Source organism: Pararge aegeria, chromosome 12 (assembly GCF_905163445.1).
Source record: "Pararge aegeria chromosome 12, ilParAegt1.1, whole genome shotgun sequence".
NCBI classification, from domain to species: domain Eukaryota; kingdom Metazoa; phylum Arthropoda; class Insecta; order Lepidoptera; family Nymphalidae; genus Pararge; species Pararge aegeria.
This window is the reverse complement of record NC_053191.1, coordinates 13587484-13615339: the sequence shown is the minus strand read 5'-3', so window position 1 is coordinate 13615339 and position 27856 is coordinate 13587484. Positions and strand designations below refer to the sequence as shown.

Sequence of the window (27856 nt, the reverse complement as noted above, 5' to 3'; positions counted from 1 at the left end):
CCTGACAAGGTATATAATTAACGTGCCCATCTGCTAAAGCAGGGGAACATGGAATAGAAGAAGTTTACCCCCCTTTATTATTACACATATATTATTTCCACTTGTGCGCCATTTCTCTGAGAGTTGATAAAGCTGTGGGAGAAGATAAATTATTATCCATTCCCCATGGATATAATTGTCTCCAGCCTATGCTGGCCGTGCTGGGGGGGTTTTTGATTTACGTCATAAGATCACTAGACGAACTGCTAAAATAACAGAGCTATCCCTACTAATATTAGGTTAGGTTAGGTTATCGCCATCATCTCACTACCGTGTGGTTCTTATGTACGCATCAAAAGTGCCACCTTGAATAAAGATATTTTTGACTTTGACTTTGACTTTATTATAAAAGTCAATGTAAGTTTGTTTGTTACGCTTTCACGAAAAAACTACTTAACCGATCCTCATGAAACTTTGTACACATATTCTTGGAAGTATTAGAAGTAATATAGGATACTTTTTTTTGAGAGGGAATGAAAGTGTTTGACGATTTAAACCATAACTCCGACAAATTATAACCGATTTAAATAATTGTTTTTGTACTATAGAGGTTATAATATGTATTTCATTTTGCCCAAACTTTGTGTAGATCTAATGAATGTGGTTGGAGATAGAGGACAGAACTCCTCAGTGAACAGCAGCAAACTCCTTAGTTTTTAGAACTACAACAAAAAACAAAATCAAACGCAGACGAAGTTGCGGGCAACCGCTAGTTCTTTATAAGCTAGCCACAGTTGACATCAAGTAACGCCCAAACCATTTTTGTACACTAAGTATTCGAAGTTTATTGACGCACCAATCCGTTCAAAAGGTTGTCTAGGAGACATCGCTTTAGCGATAAGACCGCCGTTGCAAACTTAAACTAGCCTTTTTTTAAAGTTTTCTCCATTGTTTCTTTTGTAATTTGTTTTTGTGTGTGCAATAAAGAATTTAATAATACTAATAATATATTAAAAACTTTGTTTTAGACTGAGAAATATTTATTTCATAGGTTATTTAGTGGCAACTTTCCGCAGTGGCTATCTAACTTTAATATTATACAGTCATAGCAAATTTACCTTACACAACTAATTTTAAAGTAGAAAATTCCGTATTGAAGATTCACAAACGTTCTGCTAAAAGCATTAGCCGTGGAATTTTAAACTTTGAGCTTTAAAACAATGGTGTTAAAAACATTGATACAAATTTTTAGCTTTGCGAATATTGTATTGTAGCTTCACTTAGGGGCTTATTTGACCGGACTATAACGCCATGAATTTCAAAAGCTGTTGAATCTTTTCCGAAAGTAGTCATTTGAACCGAATTTTGTATTGATAATAAAATACATATTATCCCCTGACATGAATTGCCATGAGCATTCCGTGGTAAGTCAAATATAATATTAATTATTTATTGTAATATTAATTATTTATTTTAAAAATTTAATCAATGAAGTTATAATTATTTTCACAATTGTTAAAAATCTTATTAACCTTATAAAATTTCGACCAAGCTGTCTTTTAACCTGTAACCTGATTTTGAGTGGCGGGCACTTTATACATGCATAAAAACATTGTTTATTCACGGCCCTGTGCAGGGCACGTGTCTCCCCACAATGAGAAGGGGTTAAGGCCGTGGTCCTCTACGCCGGTCCAGTGTATTGGTGGACTCCACACACCTTAGAGAACATTATGCGAACTCTCAGGCATGTAGTTTTAAAAAAACGCACATATCTTACAAAAGTTAGAGGTTTGGGATTCGAACTTGGCCCCCCGAAAGGTAAGTCGAGTACGTACCCACTGGGCTATCACCGATTCTACATTGTTTACTATGTATGAAAAATTATGTTACTATGTTAGGTATATTTATTTCGCTCAATAAAAAATATATACTTAACTAAATTTTGTTTTTTTTAACAATTCAGATTTCACACCTCTTTGAAAACACTGAGAGTACTTTCAGGCGAGTAGTTTACCTCACGACGTTTTTTCTTAACCGTAACGCAAGAAAAAGCACATAACCCTGAAAAATTAAAGGTGAGGCGCCGGTGATCGCCGAAACGGTGAGGTTGAAGCCAAAACTATTGACATCGCCTATTGATATCTTATTACTTTTGTTTGCTGTAACTTTTAGTAAGTATACATCGTGTAAATGAGCTTAGAGGTTTGTCTAGGCACAACAGAATCGGCACCAATGTGTTTTGAAAATCCTGTAGGAAAGTTAGTTTTCGCGTAATAAAAAATATTAAAAAAAAAAATTGTAATACAAGCTATATTTAGCGGTGATAGCCCAGTGGGTAGGACTTCGACTTGACTTTCGGGGGCCCGAGTTCGAATCCCAGCACACCTCTAACTTTTCAAAGTAGGTAATGTGCGTTTTAAGCAGTTAAAATATCACTTCAACGGTTAAGGAAAACATCGTGAGGAAATCTTCATGCCTGAGCGTTCTCCATACTGTTCTCAAAGGTGTGTGGAGTCCACCAATCCGCACAGGGCCATTACGGTCTTTACCTCTCCTCATTGTGGAATGAGACCCGTGATGATTATGAATGCAAGCTATCGCTATTATTAGCTATACTGCTAAATTTCGTCAGGATTCGCGCAGCTTTTTTGCCGCTATACACATTCCATTTTCCGTTAATAATATGCGTAGGTACATAGACATACCTTTTTTTTGTGTTATCGGGGGGGGCAAATCTTCAAATTTACCCGACCTCAGGGAAGATCGGGTTATGTGGGATTTCTTCCCACTAAAACCCCCTCGGTGGCCATCCTCGGCACATAATTGGGAGGCTCCGGGATCTCCTAAGAACGCACCGGTGCCTCCCTCGTACAGCGCATGTAGAGCTCGTCCCGGGAGAAATATTATATTCCCCCGACCTCATTTGCCTCGCTATGGCTACGGCAAGCTGCTGTCCTACCCGTAAATGATGAAATTGATGTTAAACGGCAAGAGCAACGCTCCCAACGTGACTGACTAGGGCAACGCGCTCTGGATTCCATGCAGAACACTCCGCAAGGGTATGCTGTGCTGTGTCCTGATTCTCCCCACAATGGTAACATCGCGGTGTTGCCTCGCGACCGATCCGACACAAGTACTCCCCAAAACAACCATGCCCAGTGAGTACCTGTGTCAGTCTAAAGCCTCCACTGATTTCTACCAAGCAAAACAATGTAGAAAGAAGGCCAAAATACTAGTAAAAAATTCCAGACATTTAGTCGTCATGATTATCTCAGTATTGCATAATAGCATTACATTGCTATTACCAGGTTAGGAATTAGAAGAACGGATAACGGCCATTCAACTCACGTCATAACACTCACCTTGAGTACTAACCTACCTTATTATTTCCGAAAATCTGTTCAAAGAGGTCACGCTCCAGCGGGTATGTAGATTTTTTTTAACTTTCCAGCTCTCAGTTCTGGTTTATGCTACAAGTTATGCTGTAAGCTGTCTTAAATTGGTTTTTATGCTCTTGCGCATTAACGTGTTTATTGGAAAATACAAGTGTATACCTAGTGTAATTCACTGACTAACATTCATAACATAAAGGTAGGTAGGTACTAGGTAGAGGGAAGGTGGTTGTATGCCTATCTGGCACACAAACTTTTTCTAAGATACTTTAAAAATAAATAATTGTAGTTTTATGACCAACGAACATTTGACTAAGTTCTTAGTCACGTAGTTATAGCGTGGGTAGACTAATAGACCATTCTTTTCTTTTTTTATTACGCTACAAGTTCTCACTTGGTGGTAAGTAATGATGCAGTTTATGATGATAGGGCTTACCTGTTATGGAGTATGGTAGGTATAGTATATTTAACCAATAACGGTTAAAATTCCCATAATCGGTTTCTACGTGATATCCTACCGGAACGCTAAATGGCTTAGCGGCACGTTACTGTCAGTACGGTAGTACCTAGTCACGGCCGAAGTATCCCACTAGACCAGACGAGAGAAATTTCTGCAATAATAAACTCCCAAATAGCCCCTGCCGGAAATAGAAACCGGGACCTCCAACTTAAAACCACATAGCTTACCGCTGCGCCAGGGCGGTCATGAAAATAAGGTTAAGTATGAACACCTTCTAGTCATAGCATCAGTCGATAGATGGCGTGACGCGGAAAGTTACAAGTTTTCCTTCTCGCGAAGTCTTTATTCGGGACAAACGACTTTAATAAACAAAAAAACACTAAATACATAATGGAAGTAAAGTTGAGTTCAGTAATGATCCTACAATCTACTGAGGTCAGAGCGTTTTTTTCTGTCTAACCAAAAAAAAAAAAGTTTTTTTCTTCTCGACTTTATGTTGCAACTTCTTAAGCCTACCAGGACTATACAGAACTCCCTTTTTGAACGTGGGCCATTTTGCCGGCTAAGTAAGAAATAGTGAATTTAAATTCTAATGCAATCACAATTACGTTAGCGGTTGAGCGAGGAGTTGCAAAACTTTGTCGGTCCACACTTCAGTTCACGTTTTTCCAACGTTAGGCCTTAACGCGTTTTTGTTTTTCCCGTGAAATATTATCGGTAAGTGATTAAAAATATATACAATATTATTTTAATATTTATAAACAAATATTTCGAGAAACTGGAGATGTGTTTCTTTAAAATATTTTCATAAAGTTATCATGATTTTCATTTCGTAGTCCTTTGGTTCTGCGTTAAATTAAAAAGGAATAAATACTTAATTAGTGATAATTTAAGATAGGCTTGTTCCTACGTATTCTATCTAGGTTTTTACATATTTTCGGTTTTTTTTTAAATTATCACAAATATTTAAAAATATATATTAGCCCTGTACCCATTTAACATAAAGTTCAAGATTTAAATCATAAAAGTTTCGCCAACATGTAATAAAAAACTCATCCATATTTTCATTGGAATTAATACAGATTGACACATTAAGAAATGTTTTAAGATTTAAACTTAAAATAAACTTATGGGAAAGTTACCTAATGTATGGTGAGGTACCTAAATAATTAAATACATAAGGGAATAATAACTTTAAAACATAACTTGAAGTGTGAGTTACAAATGTTTAACTAAAATAGTTGTCCAATATAATATGTAAAAACTATACTTTATGAGTACCTACATACGCACTACTACACTACAATACATTTTATTCTTTCACTTAAATATATAGATAACTAAATGCGAGGATAGGAACCTAACTAACCTAAGTAATTCTGCAAGTTAAGTTTTACGTAACCTGACCGACTTTTCAGAGACATCTGCGTTCTGCAAGACGACCTTGGGTCAATTCTCAAAATTAACTAGAATTAGGTAAACTGTTTGTAGTTAAACCACATTCCCTTGGTAACCTTTCTTAACTATAAATAGGTGAGTACCTGATTAATAAGATTCGTTAAGAACTTAATATTATGCTAGTTTATTGTATTATAGGTAAGTAAGGACACTACTATCACGGATGTCAGCGAAATTTTTCAGGCCAAGCTGAAAGCAATTATACCAAATTGTTGGTTATCCAACGTACGTACGTACGTATAACTGATTAATGTAAGACTTTTCAACAAACTTCTATCCTCTTTTTAATTCTTCGAGCGGAATATCCAGAACATGTACCAACCTACTCTTTTACTTTTATATGAGATCCAAAATACCAATTTTCGTAAATATAAATTTAAAAATCGTGAAAAAGAAAAGACTTACATAAAAACTTTTATTCCCTATTTCACACTTTATGGAAATACTAGCCGTATATTCAAAATCTGTGAAATATATGCTTCTTAATTTTAACAAAATGCCCAAAACTTGAAAATTTACCGATTTTCATGCAAACTATCGTCCTCTTTTTAATCCCTTCTGGCGTAGATTAAAGATAAAAAAAGTTGTGAGTTTCGTAAACACAAACATACGAAAGCTTATTTTTAACCCGACTGCCAAGTAAGGGTTTTAAAGATAATATTTTTCGTGTCTGTATTTATTTAAGTGTAAACAATTATCTATAACGTAATAGTGGAAATTTTTACTATTTACTAATATAATTATTGCATTAGTTAACATGATCGGTTTTGATTCCAGACCGTTGCATACTAAAACGTGCCCTCAATTTAAAATGGAAAAGGCCAAATTTGCTTGAATTGAATTTAACATAACCGAAGTAACTACTGCTACTGCGAGTCAGAGATATGTTTTTTTTTAAAGTTTGATCTAAAACCCGATACAGACGCGTGTACTCTTTAACGTCCGAGGGTGAAGACTTTTTTAACTCCATACACGTTTTACCTCAGATTTTTTTGACAAAAAACCTAATAATTAAAGTTAGTGGCCGTGGTGTTCAGGATCACGCGATCCATAGTCATATTAGATCAACCAAGTATTTAAAGATTGCAGAACACCTATTGGTACATGTGTAGCGAGGGTTTTTCAACGCATTCTTGCAAATTTTTGACGTGAAAGCAGCTTTTTGCAGATAGGTATGGCCAACCTTTAAAATTTTATTTCAAATCTGATATTGCCAACCATGTGATTTGTTGATATTTCGACCTAGTTTTGTAGATGGTTATAATTTAAACCGCCTATGTTGCGTGATTAAAATAGTAGGCCGTGATAATGATAGTACAAGGTCGTTTTATAGGCTAGCAGTTAGAACGCTGAGTTATTTATCAGAGAGTAACAGGCCCGACTATCGGTTACCAAGCTTTTTTAAAAATTCCGCATTTCCATGGCGTGGTACCTACCAAATAAACTTTGCTTTAAATCCTATCCTATGAGTGTCAGTGATAAACTTTAGTAGTAGTTGATCTTTTTAAGACAGCTCGTCTGGGGTACACCATTTCTGCCGCAAAACAGAATTGTTGCCATTCTGTGCTTCGGTCTTAAAGAGTGTGGTTGCCCTGTGTCCATCAATTAAGGTATTACCTTAATTGATGGACACAGGGCGACACGTTACAAAAAGTGTTCTAGGCATGACCTGCGAAATGATGCTCCTTTTTTAGACGATGGTTTAAAACATTAGGTGGGTCTACTGCTTAGTCTGTCAATTATTATATCAAATAAAAACCTAGACCTTCATGGACAAAAAAAAAACTGAAATTAATAATATAATAACAGAAATCAAATTCGAACTAAATTTTAACTCGTGTTATAAATACGCTGAAAAGATTTATAGCTAACCTCCATGTTTTGTATCATGTACGAGTGTTTTGTCTGACATGCGTAAGCGGTTCTCCGGTACTTTGTCGGCATACAATTTGTGACAATTTATAGATTTCTATAAAAAAAATCATATTTTAATTGCGCAAAACTAGTAGGTACCTAGTTTTTTAGTTTCATGCCATTTTTATTACTGGATGTCTGGCGCTCAGACAGGCAGACAGATAAATACGTGGTTTACAAAAAGATCACTTATGACTTAAATATTTCGATTGGTTGGTACGTTCGCTTACCTATATCGCTACTTGTTTTAGATTCAATAATCACGTCGGGAAACACGGACATAATAATTCACCTCATTCATTATTCAGTACGTGCTAAAGCGGTGTAACTCACTATTTTCAAGATTGCTATACTTACCTATGCATTGTAAGCTTTTTTTTTACATCTTATTAGTACCACCAGTTTTTTTTGTATAAAAGTGTAGGTATTTCGTAATTACGTAATATTACGTAACGTTGTATACCTATCTGTTAAGTAAAAATATTGTTACTCACTTAACAGATAGATACCGCCAAACTGTATACCTAGTACATTTCTTTTTTAATGCACTTTTTGTTATGTGCAATAATATTGTATTCATATATTCATTCATTCATTGTTATTATTTTAAAACAATTTATATAACAATATAATTGCTTTTAAACAAATGGGGACGGGCGTTAATTCAAAATAAAATTTAAATCTGACTGGTAGATGGTTCCAGTAATCAAATCAATCAAAGCAAAATAATAAATCTTACACTTTAGTTTCATAAGTACTGGTACAGCTAATACAGAAGTATGTGCTTATTAGTAGAAATCTCCATCTCATCGGACGCATAACACGTTTTCCTTACGTGACGATTTCAAAAATATATGTTTGTGAATAAAATATATGTTTTGGGGGATAACCCCTTCTGTACTTACCGGCTAAATTAATGATAGGTAATCAAGTATACTGACGTTCTTGACCTTGTCATATTACGTGTTGAGAATTTATTATTTTCGCTGTACCTACGTAATACAAAACAATGGAAGTCGTAATAGTTCAACGGTATCCAATCGAAAAGGTTATATGTTCGGATCTCACTAAGAGGACAAACTATTTTTGGCATGGGGTATATTATATTACAGAACAGATATTTAAACAATCGTCTTTTCAGAAATGGTCGTAAACTATTGAAAATTGCATATCTTCTGCGTAAGGTACCAAGGTACATAAATTATTGCTGGGTTTGATATGTTTTGATAACAAGATTTCTTGGGCAATTTTGGAGCCACTAAGATTGGTCAATTTGTTTATTTATTTATTTTAACTTTTCAGGGGAAAAAAACAGTACCATTTCACATAAAAGTAATGTCGCATTTTTATATAACATAAACCAATATAGTTTCCACAACTAATATGGATATAATGAAAAATTTATAGTACGCGACGTATTGTAGGGGGATGAGTAAGGCATCTGCGTTAATATAACACTCTTAGTTAACGCGGAAGAAACCGCAGGGAACAGCTAGTACTGAATAAAGATGTAGACATATAAACAAAAAAAAAAAATGAAGTTTAGAAAAACGCGCATTACTTATTGCATCGCAAACCTCTAACTAACTAACATGCCAACAAAAACATTTCATTTAGAGGAGCGTAGATTTACATTTAATTTTAATTTAAAAAAGCTTTTTTTTATCCTCAAAATCTTTCTGGTTGACAAACATTTTAATTGGATGGGTTTGTAATTTTCTTGATACATTATTATTTATTACAATAAAAACAATATTAAATTAATTGATTTATTGATAATATTAGTAACAAATTAACAAATATATTATTGTTTAAGGATCTATCTCCGAGTACAGGCCTCCTCTAGACTTTTCCACAACTTCCTGTCTAGAGCTACAGTTTTTCAGTTTAATCCTTCAGTTTTTTTAATTTCTCTGTCCCAGCTTTCTAAAAGTGCACTATTCCGTGACCGTCTTTGTCATCTTTTATCCGAATTTTAAACTAACATCTGATAAAAAATCTAAATCTATATTTATTTTCAGGAAAAATTTCTATATTGGTTTTATTTCTGTAATTACCCGCTACTTTGGGAAATAGAGGTCAATAGTTAAATTTATTCTATAGCGGTTATCCTATGTCGACATATGGGGGTCTGCAAATAATATCGTCATTACATGGCTCTGTTTCTGCGTCATAGAAGGATAAATCACCAAAAAAACTTTCGCATTCGAGAACCCAAATATTGTTCATAATGCATATTAATATACCTTTTTATCGTTAATAAATACACTTTTATAATAATTTGTACGTTATGATAAAATAATAAGTATACTTTATTTTATTTTTTATACTTACCTACTTAGTGCGGCAGTCGGCAGTTAAAATTCTGTTCTTAAAATTTAAATGTGTCTGATATGTAGATAAGTATGTATTATATACATTAAAAAAAATGGCGCAGCATCCGGCCGTAAATGGAGGACTTGATGCATAGCACTTTTGAAGTAGCAAGCACCTCTAATATTTCTAAGTTATGCGCGTTTTTAGGGAATTAAAATATCACTTGCTTCAACGATAAAGGAAAACCTCGTGAGGAAACCTGCATGCCTGAGATTTCTCAATAAAGTTCTCAAAGGTGTCCACACACTTCATGATCCAAGGCTCCCTGGATCATAAGAGCAATCATTTTTTTTCGTAAAATCAAAGTTTTGTGTAGACATGTTGCTATCATTCCTTATTCTTGCAATGCTAAATACTTTAGAAAATCTGACCGTCCAAAATGAACGACAAATCACGTTTCTTACCGCCACGTTACAGAGGACTATAAGAAGAATTGAAAAAACAAAATAATATGAAATATAAAAAGAGAAACCTAGTTTAATATCTTTCTATAAATGTTTATACGAGAAAAAATAGAAACAATTCAGAATGAGAAAACAGGGGAATACGAAACGTCGAACTCGTCAAATTTTTATAGGTATAATCGGTCTGAACTAAAACGGACTCGACACAACTGAATCCGTCTGACCACTCTACGGGGGGAGACAGGCTCAGCGCGCCGTCAATAGTTTTTTAAAATACCTGCTCATCACATTTGCCCGAGCTGTACCATCGTCTTAACTGCTTCGAGTTAATTATGGTAGTAAAGGGACTTGCAACTGCTTGCAATGATGCAAGAAGCACATCATAATCCTAGAATTGATCAACAGCTAAAATGTAGGATACAGGTATTATAGCTACGATATATTAAAGTTACCTATGTTGGTACTTGTAGATTGTGTGTAAAGTCAACATTTCTTATGAAATGTGCCGTGCGTTAAGTATGGAGCAATGTAGGTGTAATCGAGATCTGCTTCAATAGATATCTAGCTCAAAGTCGGTATGGGCAATTTTGATGCATACAGGTTCAGTACCTCCTTATCTAGGTACCTACCTACTTCAAATGTTTTATAAAGTTAACTATTTTTTTTTTAATTTCTCGGCTGTTTTGTACAATTACGGATCACGAGGTCACTCGGTCGATTTCCGGGTCGAGCAAAAATATTATAATAAAAGCCTATGTATACTAACAGTTAAACCGAAATGCATGGAAAAAAACGTTTTTCGGGACGGGTTTCGGCATCGGATTATTTAGAAACCGAAACAAAAACTTAACTTCGCGGTAAATATCTAATATTTACATTATTATTATTATGATATGATAGAGATAACATTTTTTTCTGTGATGGTATTTTAATTATTTATCAGTCAGTTTTTCATTTTTTAATATTATTTCCCCTATTTTATTATAAACGTAAAACAATTTAATATTTTAATTCTGGGCACACCTTTAATTATATAACTATAGCATACTTGAAATATAGGAGCATTTTAGAACACGTTTAAATGCAAATTAAAGATAAAAAATAATTAGGTAATCTGTTGTAAGATTCCAGATTCGTTTTGTGAACGAAGTTCGAAATCTAAAATGGAACGCACGGGGCGTATCGTTTCATCCAAACAACCGGATGGCGGATGATGTGAAATACTCCTCATGTCACTAAAGCATGTTGCTTTTACGCAATAGGCATACCAGCTTCGTCGTGACCAAGGCTGTGTGCTCGTAAATTGACAAGAACGTGACTTCATAATATTGGGAAAGAATTTCTACTAAACCTTACAATTTTACAAGCTTTTAGGTAGGTACTTAACCTACTGATACTTAGCGTTAGGTTAAGTACCAACCTTAAGCTATTCGACTGCATGGTTTCGTAGTTACTTTGGAATTAAACGTATTTAATATTATTATTGTAATGTTTAATATGTATTCCTACCTACTTAATTAAGTACTTATTTTACCCTCTGTATTGATTTAATATGGCTATATAATTTTTTTTTATACAGAGAAAATTACTGCCGTATACCACTTCGTTGGGGAAAACGGAGTAGTTATGTAGGCAGTTATGCACCTTCTAAAAACTCTGTGTGTCCCTCGATAGACCTATAAGTAAGAGCACGGGGTTCACTTGCGTATTCACCGCACTTTCGCCAAGGTTTTGACCCCCCAATGCATGGCGGGTCCCATCTTCAATGGCCTGATCGCTGCCGAATCCTGGCGTGCATAATATGGATATATCATGAGTATATGCGAGGGTTGCTGTAATATAATGTGTGACAATCGGTCATTGCACAATGCGGCGACAATAAATATTTAAACTACAAATTTAAAAAACCTACTTTCAATATAGTGAAGGTACATTATTTCATTAGACAAGCTCTTACACTTGCTACCCAAATTAAGGGAGTTGTGAAAACAAAAATGAAATTCGCCATTTTTTTGTAGCATCGTTCGCATCTTTGATTTGACATTTGGCATAGTGTATAGTGACCTATTTTACTTTTGACTTACTTTTACTTACTTATTTTTTTATTGCCTATAATATGGACTGTGTACGGTCAGCGTAAATCTATCTATGTATTCGATTTCTAACAGATTAATAAATGTGTAGATACGTAGGTACATATTTCGTGATGATAATATTACTACATTTTGTGTCTGTATTTGTCGACATAATTTGCAAACCTTACGTATGATGTGCCAATCACCGTGTTTGTATGGAAAGCTTGTATACACAGTGACAATATAAACTCTGTAAGATTGTTTTTTTTTTAACTTGACAGTTTTTGTGTGATTAATAGATTTGCACTTGCATAACAATGATGCCAGCAAACTTAGGAAGCAAATATGGGAACTGGTGAAGGACGCCTAGAAGGTACCTATTCACTATTTTCTTTTAAGGTACTCAAGTTTAGTAAGGGAGTAAATAAGAACGCCAGATAGGTGTTACAAATCAGCAATTACTATAAAAACTTGAGAGAACATTTTGTGCAAGACATTACATCTACTCGCGATTTGCAATTCGTGACGTATATCGCATTCATACAAAATAATAATAATAATAAATAATAAATATACTACGACAATACACACATCGCCACCTAGCCCCAAAGTAAGCGTAGCTTGTGTCATGGGTACTAAGATGACTGATGAATATTTTTATGAATTATATATACATAAATACTTAGAAAATACATATAATAACCCAGACACTGAAAAACATTTTATGCTCAATGAAGCATTTCACAACAGAAAATAAGATTCAGGAAATAACAACGTCTGAAATGTGTTTTTCAGTGACTACGATCAAAAACGTGGGAGAAAAATAATTTGTGCAAGTCAACGTCGACTCGCGGTTCTATGGTTAGGTTGGCCTTTTGAATTTGAATTTTTACGTTTGAATTAACGTATCAGTAGTTTTAGCGTGGTCAAAATTGACTCAAATGACTTAAAAAGTAACTCTTTTTTTTTATCTCACTACAATTTGTTTTTCTTAATTGTCTACCTGATATTAGTCTCTGGACTAATAATAAGATGTTAGTTATGTTTCTGGTTTGGGTAATCTAAAACACACGGTCATACCTGTTGGTAAGATTGTAACGGGCTAACCTGTTAGTTTGTCTTTGTCGTTAAGTTTGTAACTAGCCACGGCCAAAGCCTTTCACCAGACCAGAACAGAGAAAATGTAGAAATTATTAATTCCTGAATTGCCCCTGTCAGGAATCGAACCTGGGACCTCCTACTTAAAACTACAGTGCTCACCCAGGGAAAAGGATTGTATAGCAATTATCAGGACGCTTGGTACGAATCTACACGAAAAGCCGTACAAGTGAATTATCGAAAATGCACCCGTTTTTATATCAAAATACTCACCGGCATAATGTCATGAACATTGACTATGAATCAAATATAATTTAATTAAACTGTTTCTTGGTAACTATTTATTAATTCAATAAGAATTATAGCACATTTAATTTTCAACATTTACATTGCTAATGAATTTAATAAAACATCTGGTTAAAATAAAGTTATTGTTACATAAAGTTTAATTATTTACCCACTTTATAAAATTACTGTAACATTTGTCATGAAATATAAAAACCTAATCGTTTAACCACCGTCATCTTGTAGTCAGACGTCAACTATACGGCAAAAATTACCTCATGTGCGTCAGTTACAGCGTATATTTTTTATGTCAATGGGTCTCAAATCATCATTAGAATCTAATTCAAGGTCAAGGACAAAACCCCATTTTTGTAACCAACGAAAATTCTTAGAAAAATCATGAATTTAGCGACCTATATGCCACCAATAATGTCAAAGTGTTATTTTGTTCTTCATATATATGTATGTTAGGTACATTAGTTACCTTACACCTACCTTATAGCATAAGCAAATGGTAAAAATTATATCCCCCGATTATATCCCCTTCAAGGGATCAAATTAACATATCCACCTGCCAAAGCACGACAGAGGGAAATAGGAGCAGGTTCCTCAGGAAAACACCGTGAAGAATCACGGTGTTTTCCTTCACCGTTGAAGCAATTGATATTTAAATTGCTTAAAACACACAAAACTTAAAATAGTCAGAAGGGCGTGCTGGGATTTGAACACACGCATAAAGATTAAGAGGAGAAGTTTGCTCCCGTTTATTATTAAAAATGTATTTTATGGATTTTAGGAATAGTATTTGGATATTATTTTTACACGTACGCTAATGCTTGACTAGACTTGACTCGCTAAAGCTTTGGTAGGAGATGAAGGAGAGATAAGAAATTTATCCTTTTCCCACTGAAAAGAATGTCTCCTGTCCGTTTTGGCCGTGCTGCAATGTTTAAGTTGACCCGCCTGCTTTAGGTATCTAAGTACACAGTACATAGTTTCAAAAAAAACTGCCGGCCTTAAATTAGAAGAAGAAGAAACACTTTATTGCACGTAGGTATAACATACAGGAAAAGAAACAGGAGTAATAAGGAGTATACAGTAAACAAAGTAGACAAGCAAAGGCTGCCTTATTGCTGCAAGTAATCTCTTACAAGCAACCTTTGTAGATAGGACTTACAGCAAGAGAACTGAATAGTGCCAAGAGTGTTGATAGATATACATAAATATTTCGCACCTAATTAGGTTATTCTTTTTAAAAAGCGAAACTAATACTTCTCTTCCTCAGGGTGTGAGAGAGTGAGGCGTGTATTGGTACTTAAACCGCAAAATATCTACTATAGCATAAAATCTCTTTTTATAATAGAGTTAGAATGTAATATGTTTATTTGCTGGAATGTGGTAGGTACCTACATAATTTGGTCTTACAATTATTTGTGACTTTTAAACACTCAATGCAGAAATTCCTACAATTGTTCCAAAAAAAAATATATAGCGACTAACAGTCACTCGCGACTTTGTCCGCGTAGAAGTAAACCTTAAAAGACATGAATGTGCTTTCGCGGTCTTTTTTTAATTTTTAAAGAGGAACAACTTTGTCATACATGATTTTATCGAAACTTTAACCGTTTACGCAGTCCACGCAGCGGAAGCTCTCAAAAGAAAAAAAACCCGATTTTGAAACGTCCTTCAATTGCGCTATGCTCATATTTGTCTTAGCGTGATGATATATAGCCTTCCTAGATAAATGCGCTATCATATTGAACATAAATCGAACTGGATATTATAATTAGATAATACGAAGTAGCTAGAATAAAATTAAAAGAGAATTTCTTTATGTAAGTGTGTGTTTATTATTTTCTTAACAATTTAAAATTAACTTTACACGAAACGATAAGATTGTTTACAGAAAAAAAATACTTTATATAATATAAAATATTATAAAGTTACATTAGATAGGCAGTTTAGGTACCTAGTTAATTAGGTAACATTGCGTTATGACTAAATTCGCAAAAAGAACGAAACAATACCGTCAATTTGACCTGCTAACCTCTATCTTTCAAAAGATAATATTCAAGGTTAAGTGTACGCAAACACCATTACACATAATTTACCTACATTGCATAACCGGTTTCTCAGAGTAGCTACTACAGTATCACGCAATCTGTGTGTTATGCCTTTAAGTCTCAGATTCTTTGGTTATTTTATTTTACTAAAAGTTAGCACTTGGCAGCAATCTCATAAGTTAAGACGCAGTCAAAGCTGGTAGCAGTCTAACCTGTTAGAAGAATCATAGTTTTATACAGCTTTGGTTTCTTCTTTACACCGTACCGGAACGCTTAATAGCTCGACGGCACGTCTTTGTCGATAGGGTTGGTAGAACGTTCTGAAATTATTAATTTTTAATTGAATCAAAGTCAAAATCTTTGTAATTTGATAAAAAAAATCATACAAAATATAGTCCATTAAATAGCGAAGCACTAATAAAAAAATCACAAATATTTTTTTTTTTAAGTTTGCCTAGTTTATAAGACCTTTTGAAACATCAAGTTAGTCAGTTTGTAGTGATTCTACTTCCGGTTTGGAAGGCAGACTAAGTATAAAAAGAGCCGGCAAGAAACTCAGCAGATTGCTCTTTTTCAACATCATTTTACAGTTTACTATCTTTCGAATCTATCTTGTGAGAGATAAGATGAAGCGGCCTGCTTCCAAATTTACACCGCGAGTGTTGTACGTGCCGATTCTTTGTAGTAACCGACGCCAGAGTTTTCGCTAGAATCGACGGCTGCTTTCGAAGCGCAAAAACTATTGGAACGGACGAGTGAAGTAGGTATTCAAAGTTTTTTTTATACTCGAGTATGAGTAAACACGCGTATAATTTCGCGGGTACCAGCTTGTGTTATTACAATATTGTGACATCGTAATTATACATCATATATTACACACATAATGTACACTCTGTATATTATTATGTTTGCATATCAACCGTACGTCCATATCAAGCATATTATTCCTATTCGACTATCTCGGGCCGATGTAATTGTGTTTTTCTATCAGAAATTCTCCGGCCCGGATTCGTAATTCACCCCCGTGTCTTGTAGCACGTTAAGCTTTTTGTCCTGATCTCTTCCAGACCGGTGTCGGAGCTGCCGTCCGATCGGACTGTGAGCATAAGGGAATAGAAAGTGCATTCTGTGTTCATACAAATACTTGGGAACTATAATATCTCCCGCGTAGTTGGAAGATCAGGGAAACTATTGTTTTATTATTTCTTTTAAAGTGTTGTTATTCGCACGTCGTAGGTTCATCTTTGCTACGGAAAATTAAGAGATCACGAGTTCAAATTTTAAATAAATGTTAGAAAAACACACATAATTATTTATGTAGGTAATGATTGAATTCATATACTTTTATTGTATAAAGCCATAACAAAACAGCGTACGCATACAATTTAAATAAGGACTTTTAACCGTTTGATTGTCTCTTGACTTTTGACGTGAAAGTAACTGCTTACTAGCAGTGCTTCAAGGTTCCACACGAGTAGTAGCGTAATAACATAATAGCCTATAACGTTCATCAATGAACGGGCAATCTTACGCAAGCCCGTTCAGAGTAGGATGGAATATAAGATCTTTTAATCCTTAGTATGTTAGCAAAACTATGAAAGTTCGATAGATTAGCTTTGATAATTTGAACACAACTATTGTGTATTTATTTATGAGTGCTTCTGTCACTAAATAACGTATGGCAAAAATAACCTAGTTGGAAAGAGGTTAGTGCCCCTCTTATAAAAGTAATAAAAAATATTGTTAATTTCTTAAGAGAGATCTAATCTTTAAATAGTATAAAACAAAGTCGTTCCAGCTGTTTGTACGCTGGGGTTTTTTATATTACGCAAAGGATTTAAATGCGGTTTTCAGCAAAAGATCGAGTGAATCAAGAGGAAGCTTTATATGTTGTATACAAGCATATTATATGAGAGAAAAGCTAAGACGTTCAAAGATGTCATGATGTCATAAGAAATATATTTTTGTGCGCTTACATTACAAACGCTGGCTAAACCTTGCGAGATAGATTAAATTTACGTACCACGGAATTGTAAGACTAATCACAATTATGATATAATTAATAAATCTTAACTGCTCTAAATAAATATCTATATTTCACCCGTGCGAAGCCGGGGTGGGTCGCTAGTAAGTTATACCTAATAACAACATGAAATACCTTAAAAAAATTACACTTAGGTACTTGCTATTCCCAAAAACCTAATAATAATAGGAATGGGAAAATAAGATTGTGTAATTGTGAGTCTACCAATCACGCTGCAAGTATAAATAAAATTAAAGGAATAGGTCTAGTCAATTAATGAAACAATGACGGAGTTAATGGATGAAGAATGTGTACACTCTTATCTTACAGCACACAAAAAAATACAGGAATATAAAATACTAGCAGTCCCTCGCGACTTCGTCCGCTTATAAGTCAACCTTAAAAAATAGACATATTATGCTGTCCCGCAGGGTGATTACATATCTCGCGACAGGCGTAAAACTTTCAATCACTGCTGTCAAACGTCACTTTTGTTTATTTATTGTATAAAAAAGTGTCATTTGACAGCAGTGATTGCAAGATGTATGCCTGTCGCAAGCCTGTCGCGAGATACGTGATCACCCTGCGGGGCTTTGTTTCTAGAACTTTTAAAAGGTAACAATTTTGTCATATTTCATCGAAAGTTTAACAGTTTACGCAGTGCACGCAGCTTAATCTTTCAGAAGAAAAACAACTATTTTGAAACCTTCTTTATTGGTGCTATGCTCCTTTTGGCCATATAGTGATCATATTAGCTTATAGCCTTCCTCGATAAATGGGCTATCCAACTGAAAGAATTCTTCAAATCGGACAAGTCGTTCCTGAGATCATCGCGTTCAAGTAAACAAACAAGCTCTTCAGCTTTATATACTAGTATAAGATTTAATTAAAAAAATAAAGAAATACAGAACCACCAGGCACCGTAAGGATCTGCACCCCTACGTGGTTGATTTACCGTGGACGTTCAAAATACAGAGTGAATAAAATAGGCATGCGTGCTCCACCTTAGACTTCATCCTCACTTATCATTAGGTCAGTGGCGTGCACAGGGTTCTTGACCTGAAAGAAGGAAGGTGGAGAGAGTGTAAAAATCCTTCCCCTTCATTCAAATTCAAAATTTCTTTTTTATATAGCCCTATCACAGGCACTAATGAAGCGTTCATATATATATGTTTACATAATTATAAGGGGATGGTGATTACTTCGTTCGCCAACTTAAACCTAAAGCTACGAGGGTTCCCAACGCGCCCTGGTCTAAGAAGAGCCCACAACAAACTTAGGTGGGAAATTTTTTTGTTATCACCATCTCACAGTAAATTCATATTAAGCTATGAAGTTAGAGAAATTCACACCCAAGCTTTTTTATCGTTTAAGTAATCCCCAAGTAGGAATATTAAATTTTATGAGTTATGTACAAAAGTTTTAGGGTAGGCAGTGCTTTTGTGCTTGTTTCAAGTGCACGCCACTGCATCAGGTGTTATTGCAGCCATATACATGAAAAAAATACAATTACATTATTTAATTGGATTCTATTTTATAATAATGTTTTATAATTTTCCAGTGCCACCATGTCCTCCGAAGGTTATTCCTCTTCGGAGCTGGATTCAATGCCGGACAGGATAGCGGAGACGTTCTCCGGAATGAATCTACTCGTCACTGGCGGTACGGGCTTCATGGGGAAGGTGCTGGTGGAGAAACTGCTCAGGTATGGAGAATTTACCTTATTACGTTAGTAGAGATTGCTGGGAAAAGCTTCTTTGCAAACGTATTATCCTACTATCCTACTAATATTACAAATGTGAAAGTGTGGATGTTTGTTACTCAATCACAGAAAAACGGCTAAACGGATTTGGATGAAATTTTACATGGAAAAACATAGGCTACCTTTTATCCCGATTCCGCGGTAAGGCAGTTTTGAAATTTGATATGCACGTCACGTTATGGAAAAGGACATGTAATTTCTATAACGACCTCTCAAATAGTTGCCGTTGTAAGACTAATAATTGTAAAGGAGCGAAGCTTTAGACGGGGGCAGAAGCTAGAATATTATACAGGCGAAGGTATTTATGTTTGTTACTCAATCACGTCGCAACGATTGAAGCAATTTGGCTGAAATTTGTTACAGAGATAGATTGTAGCCTGGAATAGAACATAGGCTTCCCATATCGAGTTCCCGCGGGAATAAAAAACCTTAATCTACTCGAATGAAATAGCGGGTAGTCGCCAGTACACGGCGAGACGAGTTTCTCTCAGAGAGGTCTTTAAGAAGTGACGTATACTGCTTCTTACTGCAGTATAGGTCAATTCTCATCTATACATTTTCTACCGCATAAGCGGTAAAACCCCCGCGGCACTAATCATAATTAAGTATGCGTTAGTAATTGAACTGCTGATGTTAAAAATATGTGTGTTTTTTGTTTGTGAATTTTTATCGGTGCAAGGCTGAAACGGTGAACTGATCTTTACGGATTTGGCATCGGGGTAGATTTGAGAGATGAGAGCGGAGTGGTTCCAAGCAGAAGGAATTCATCAATCCTAGAGTATATTGTATCCTAGAGTATCTATATAGGATAATATGTGTTATTTTGGATGATGAAAATAAATCCTGCGTATATTTTCAGCTAGTGTAACTATATTAATACATAATAATAACATTGTTGATTTCTTTTATTAAAATTGTAAATATTATCAGTTGACGAACTGGCTATCTTAGCTAGATTTAATGTGTTAAGAATAACTAGCTCTCTCCCCCGAAATATGCATATCGTCATCATACCATTACCGGCCCACCACAGAGCACGGGTTTCCTCCCACAATGAGAAGGGGTTAAGGCCATAGTCCACCACGCTGGCCCAGTGCGGATTGGTGGATTCCACACGCCTTTGAGAACATTATCTACAACTCTCTGGCACGCAGGTTTCCTCACTATATTTTCCTTTAACGTTGAAGCAAGTGATATTTTTAATTACTTAAACGCACATAACTGAGAAAAGTTAGAGGTGCGTGGAATGCGTGGTTAGGCGTGCTGGGATTCGAACTCGGCCCCCCGAAAGTGAAGTCATACTCCTATCCACTGGGCTATCACTGCTTCAAAATATACATAAACACTTTGAAAGTTGGACATAACTATTATTTTAACTTACATTTCTTTAACTTTAAAGTATTCAGTTATCACTAATTTTCCGTCAGTTATGATGGCCGGCTGGGGCAGTGGGCCTGGAGAAAGTCCAAGTCCAAGGCCGTGGGTTCGATTCCTACAATTGAAAAATGTTTGTATGATGAACATTAAGGTTTTCAGTGTCTGGGTGTTTATGTGTATATTATTACTTATGTTTATTACTTATGTTTATTACTTATGTTTATTGTTATTTATGTTTATTATTCTTAAAAATATTCATCAGTCATTTTAGTACCCATAACACAAAGCTAAGCTAATATTATGAAATGGATAGATCAATATTTTGCTCTCAAGCTCACGTACAGTGACATCCAGGAAGTAAAAAGAGTAGGAAAGAAGGAGAAAAGACCACGCCCAGTAATAGTTACTTTCTTAACACTCGGCATGAAAATCAAAGTTTTAAAGCAAAAAAGAGCACTGCAAGAAACACAATACTATATAAAAGAGGATTATCCAAAATATGTACTGGAAAAAAGAAAGGAACTACAAGAGCAACTGCAGTTGGAAAGAGAACAGGGAAATAGAGCCCGAATTAAGTATGATAAACTAATTATTTCAAAAAACTTCACTAAACGAAAACTACCTATTTCACCAGAAAATGTCACAGCATCAAATATAGAGACAAATACACAAACAAATAAAAAGAACAAAATACAACAACGGAGCACATCAGTAAAAAGGTCAAACAGCATCTCAGAGGGTGTCAAAAAACCGGGTATACTAAATTTCTTAGTGAATAAAGATACAACCAACATAACCAGAAATCAAGACAATAATTTGTAGCAGAAAATCCCCTCCTCCAGCAAAGATGTGACAAACAAACGTACTAAAGCAAAAAACATATATTATCCTCCAACCCGACTGGCCCTCGTGGAGGATTATGGCGAAAACCCTTCAAACGAAACCAAACTATTAAAAAGCGAGAAGAACAAATGTCATCAAATTCAGATTGCAACATATAATGTCAGAACTCTATCCTCATACGAGCGCTTATTAGAATTAGAAGAAGCAATAAAAATAATTAAATATGACGTTATAGGACTTTCGGAAATAAGAAGGCTTGGTACAAAAATTGAAGAACACAATAATTTTATACTATGCTACGTTGGTCAAACGCCTGGAAAATACGGAGTAGGCTTTATAGTAAAAAAGTCTCACAAAAACAACATAGAGAGCTTCACTGGTATAACAGAACGAGTTGCAGTACTAAACATGAACTTCCAAGGATACATGTTCACCATTATACAAGTATATGCACCGACGGAAGCAGCAAGCGAATATGAAATAGACGAATTTTACAAAGCAATAGGCAAATCATTGGAAAATACGTATAATAATATTATGATAATGGGAGACTTCAATGCGAAGATCGGAATACCCAACAAGGAAGAGCACTTGATCATGAAACAACACGGTTATGGAAAAAGAAACGATAGAGGGCAGAGACTTGTCGACTTCGCTCTTGAGCATAAACTCACAATAATAAATACATGCTTCCAAAAGAAGAAAAACAGAAGATGGACATGGAGGTCGCCAAATGGAGAAGTTAAAAACGAAATCGACTTTATATTGTCTAACCAACCTAGAATATTCCAGAATATAGGTACTATGAATCTAAATTATCCATCAGATCATAGAATAATCAGAGCAACAATTAAACTAACAAAACATAAAAAAGTAGAGTCAATTATACAAATAAAAAATTAATTAAATTAAATACAGAAGTTGAGATTACAAGATACAAGAATATCCTGTCGTCATTACTATCTGATCCATCTGTCCGCCAACAAAATACCTTAGTGCAAACCTTCTACGACAATATTACAAACGCTATCACCAACAGCTTAAAATTAACCCGTCGAAAGAGAGGTGAACAAAAACTTCATAAAATATTATCGATACGAACATCAGCTTTATTGCAGCGAAGAAGAGAGTTACAGAAAACAAAAAACAAAACGCGGTCTATGAAAAACGAACTCTCCGCACTCTACAAACTCGTCAACAAAAACATAGTAAAAGATTATGAAAAATACAGACAGAATGTCATAGAAAAACACCTATATCACACCGGAAGCACAAAGAAAGCGAATAGAGAACTCAGAACTAATAAAACTTGGATAGAAGGTTTGAAAAATTTAGACAAAGATACGAACAAACGAACTGACATCATCACTACAGCAACTGATTTTTATAAAAAGCTTTATAGCGACAAGACTCGAAAATCCAACAGTAACATACATGTCACTTTTGAAAACATTGCAGCAGTGGGCGAAGTAGAGATCATAGAAGCAATAAAGAGATTAAAACTAGAAAAATCACCCGGACCCGACAACATTACAAACGAAGCATTAAAAACAGCACACACAATTTTGGCTACACCATTAGCTGAACTATTCAATTTGATACTGCAAAAATCTGAAACGCCTACACAATGGTCTGAATCTAACATCATTTTATTATATAAGAAAGGCGATCCCAAAGACATAGGCAACTACAGACCCATAAGTTTGCTACCGACTCTATACAAGTTGTTCTCCACGATTATAAACGCAAGAATTAGTCCCACAATTGGAGCTAGACAACCTGTAGAGCAGGCAGGATTCAGGAAGGCTTTCTCTACAATCGACCATATACACACCCTTGAGTTAATTATTGAGAAATACCAGGAACATCAAAGACCCCTATATCTCGCATTTATTGATTACCAAAAAGCGTTCGACACTGTAACACACGCAAGTATCTGGGAAAGCTTAAAGAAACAAGAAGTTAGCGAGGTGTATATAGAGGTCATTAGATGCATATACAAAAATAATACGGCTAAAATAAAGTTAGAAAACCTGGGCCCAAGTTTCCCCATAGAGAGGGGTTTAAGACAGGGTGATCCGCTCTCATCTACAATATTTATAACCATTTTAGAAACAATCTTTAGCAAGTTGGACTGGAACAAACTAGGACTCTATATACATGACGCTTTCTTAAGTCATTTGAGGTTTGCAGATGACATAGTGATATTATCCGAGACAAGCTCACAGCTGCAATATATGATAAAATCTTTACAGTTAGCCAGCGCAGATGTAGGTTTGGAAATCAATCTCACAAAGACTATGACGATGACAAACAGTTGCAAGATACCAATATTAATTAACGGAAGCCCACTAGAATACGCAGAAAAATACATATATTTGGGAAAAACAATTAGTTTTGATAAAACAAATAATGACATAGAGATAGGAAGAAGAGTTCAACAAACGTGGAATAAATATTGGAGCCTGAAATAAATTTTTAAAAGTAACATGCCTGTAAAAATAAAAACAAAGATCATGAACTCTAGCCTCCTACCTTGCCTGACATACGGCTGCCAGACATGGAAATTTACGGCCAAATCTAAACAAAAAATCAACACCTGCCAGCGAGGACTAGAACGCAGCATGCTCAGCATAAAAAAACTTGATAAAATACGCCATACAAAAATAAGATCCATAACAAAAGCAACAAATGCCTTGAGCTATGCATTAAAACTGAAGTGGAAATGGGCAGGTCATATAGCGAGGCTTACAGACCGGAGGTAGACCGTGAGAGCAACTATGTGGAAAGGCCCGGAAGGCAAAAGAGCCAGAGGGAGACCAGTGACACGGTGGGAGGACGAGATCAAAAAAATAGCCGGCCCAAATTGGGCTAAAGTAGCAAAGGATAGAGAAAAATGGACATCGTTGGAGGAGGCCTTTACCCAATCTGGGGTTCTTGTAATAAACTAACATTCATAATAATAAATATTAAGTAAACGAAAAATAAAATACTAACTTTAAACTATCTTAGGTATGTCAATGTAAGTTACAGGAAATAAAAGGCTTTTTTATTTTTTTATTTTATTTTTTTATAACACAAAGCTGCGCTTACTATGAAGGCTAGATGGTGATGTGTGTATTGTCATAGTATATTTATTTTTATTTCGTCTTCATGAACAAAACTTTTTTCTCTTTCACAGAAAAGTTCCTGATATTGGAAAAATTATGCTACTAGTTCGTCCGAAAAAAGGCAAGAACCCGAAACAGCGTCTCGAGGAAATGTTAAATGATGCGGTATGTCAAAATTAATATTTTCAATACTAATAATATGTAAATAGGGAAAGAAAGGTGAAAATAGGCAATGGTTAAAATAAAAAAAAACATGTGTGTACTTATGTACACGCGATAGAAGTTATATTTCTTTGGCGTAAGAAGATAATTAAAAGGTATTTAATAAATATGAAGTTTTATTATAAAGCATTACCTAGTTATCTAATTATCTCGCATACTTTGGCAATTGAAAGTGTACACTGTCAAACCTTTGTTGAAAAACTAAAATGTTGACTATAGCTAACTTGGGTTTTTGGGACGGTGTGCGCGCGCATCTTAAAAACTTACTCTCATCATTTTTCCCTAACGCGCCAAAAGAAGTATAACTTCAAAAAGATAAGTGAAAATTTCTCGAAATCGATGACTAGTTATACCCGTAAGTAGGTTCTTTTTATGACCTTGTTTAGATAATTTAATAACTGCTGCTATCTATGAAATTTTATAGCAACTGGTTGTGTAGTGTGTACATATAGCTAGGCGCTACATTTATGTTAACATATTTCGATAATGTTTGCAACATTTCAATAGCTAAGCTACATAAAACGCCATACTTTCCCACCACCGTTAGACCTATTCTTTGAAAGCAAGGTCGAACTATCGTTCTGCCTTCTCCGCGGTGGCGTGCAAAGAATAATGATTACTTTTCTAACATCCTTGTATCTATATTACACTCTGATTAAACTTTATCAAAACTTATATTGAACAAGTATACGTCGAAAAAAAATGTAGAAGGTAAAAATGCATTTTCTAACGAAATTGTTTTCGCGCTTTATTCAAAAAAAATATTTGAAGTGCTTAATTCTTTTTTCGAATGTAATTTTCATACTTCCGCGTATGTTTGAGACACTGAATAATTTATTTATCGTTGATCTAGAAAGTGACATGTTGGTCCGAGGAACATGCAACCAAGTAGTGGTTCGACTCAAAAGATGTTATGTACTAGGATTTTCAGCAATATTTAATGATCCATGACCAATTTTATTGATTAACGATCCATGCAAAAACTTACACAATCGCAGGAACCAGATGTCATGGACTATAGACTTCTATCACAGGTGTGTACTGTACTGTGCTCAAATAGTTAATAAGTGAAAATAAATAAAAGCAATGTTATTTAATCAACTATTTATTTATTTTTACATATATTACAATTATTATTTATAAATTAGCATTTATTCACTGTAAAATTAACATTTCCTGAAGATATTCTAGTGTCGGAGCGAAACATGAATACTTAGTGCATTGCGGCAATCCGTTTGGTGCGGAATATAAAAATTGAAGAATTTATAAATGACTAGCTGTTGCCCGCGACTTTCTCTGCGTTTGTTTCTGTTTTTCGAAAGATATGTGGCATTCGATTTAGGTGTGATTCTACGCACTTAATGTATTTAGGATAGCTAAGCCTTAAATGACGGGTTGGCTGCCGTCCTAAGGAGTTGTATCCTCTAACTCCAATCACATCCATCAGATCTACACGAAATTTGGGCAAAATTAAACAGACATTATAAACTCTAGAGTACAAAAGTAATTATTTAAATCGGTTATCATTTGACGGCGTTATGGTTTAAAATCGTCAAACACCTTCTACCCCTTTCCCAAAATAACTGAGTTTAATTTCGGGATAAAAAGCATCCTTTATTAATTCTAATACCTTCAGAAATATGTGTACAAAGTTTCATGATGATCGGTTTAGTAGTTTTTGCGTGAAAGCGTAACAAACAAACTTACTTTCACATTAATAATATCCCTATTCCTACTAATATTACGTTACGTGCGTGTAGTCCCTTCCCTATCCCTATCCCTATGGATAGGGATAGGGAAGGGATTACACGCACGTAACGTACTGATTTTCCTGCCTTTCGCGGAATATAGCCAATTAAGCTTAATGTTCATTGCATATCATGGAATTCCACAAAGTATCCATAGGTAAAGGTATAGGAGGTAAATATATTTTATGCCTGTTATTATCCAAAATTTAAATTACCATAAAAAACAATTCAAAATCCTAATACTTAAGTAATCTGAATCCTCCAAATTGGTACGCCCCAATAATGACTGCAAGTGTACTGTAAGTACGTGCCGAGTCTTTGAATTAGCCGACGCCCAATTTTCGGCATGTACCGGCAGCCACTTCCAAATCGCAACACTATTTGAGCGCACGAATTATACGCGGCTTAATATTGCATAGTTGCACCTAGCAACATTTGCGCACTATTACGAAACTAACCGTTTGAGTTAGCTAGTGTCGACATTAACTTGTATTACTTGTACTGAATGTATTTAGAAGGTTTTTGGCGAAATCACTTTTACTTGAACTGCCTGTTTCTTAGAAAGCTAGTTATTCTTTTTCTTCCTCTTCTTCTCCAATTTATGTAGGGTCGGCACACCTTATCTTTTTCAAAGAAACCAGACTTTTTGTTTTAGTTTTGCGTATTTTTTACGACCGATCAACTGTCTAATGTCAAACCTTCTGGGGAATATTTTGGGTCGTATAGCCACTATCTTTCGGTTCAAAGGAATGAGAATCTCAATGAGAATCGACATGATATCGTCTTTGCGATAAACGGGGATTATAACCGCAGCATTCTGGATACTTGTAATTAACCGGAAGACCAGCGCTTTAGCTTTGCTCCCTCCAAAGGCGTAGTTAATGCTGAGTGGAGACCAATTTGGGTCCCCACACTTTTTCCACTATTTTCTTTTTTTTTTAAATGTTCTTTTTATCTAGGGTTTACAGATAAACACTTTTTATTTCTTTCTTTCATTCTCTAATTCACAAGTCTTCACCTACACGAAAGTTTCAACGAATATTTCGAGATTTCGATATTTCGAGATTTGAGAGTGAGTTTAGGAATGGAATTATTATCCAAATAATATACTTATATAATAACGGCCGATTGGCGCAGTGGGCAACGACCCTTCTTTTTGAGTCGAAGGCTGTGGGTTCGACTCCCACAACTGGAAATCGTTTGTGTGTTGAGCATGAAGGTTTTTCAGTGTCTGGGTCTGTATTCGTTACTTGTGTTATTATGGGTA

The 27856-nt window shown here is 35.1% G+C and overlaps 1 protein-coding gene across 1 annotated transcript in view; it reads left to right on the top strand.

The window, feature by feature from the left end:
• Window positions 1-4378: 4378 nt before the first annotated feature.
• The window catches only part of LOC120628384 (fatty acyl-CoA reductase 1), a 31998-nt gene continuing 8520 nt past the window's right edge, over window positions 4379-27856 (top strand). The window contains exons 1-3 of the mRNA XM_039896730.1: window positions 4379-4548; window positions 19089-19232; window positions 24691-24784. Of these exons, the coding sequence (XP_039752664.1) occupies window positions 19096-19232; window positions 24691-24784 (231 nt within the window). The 5' untranslated portion in view covers window positions 4379-4548; window positions 19089-19095. The remainder of the gene's footprint in view (window positions 4549-19088; window positions 19233-24690; window positions 24785-27856) is intronic.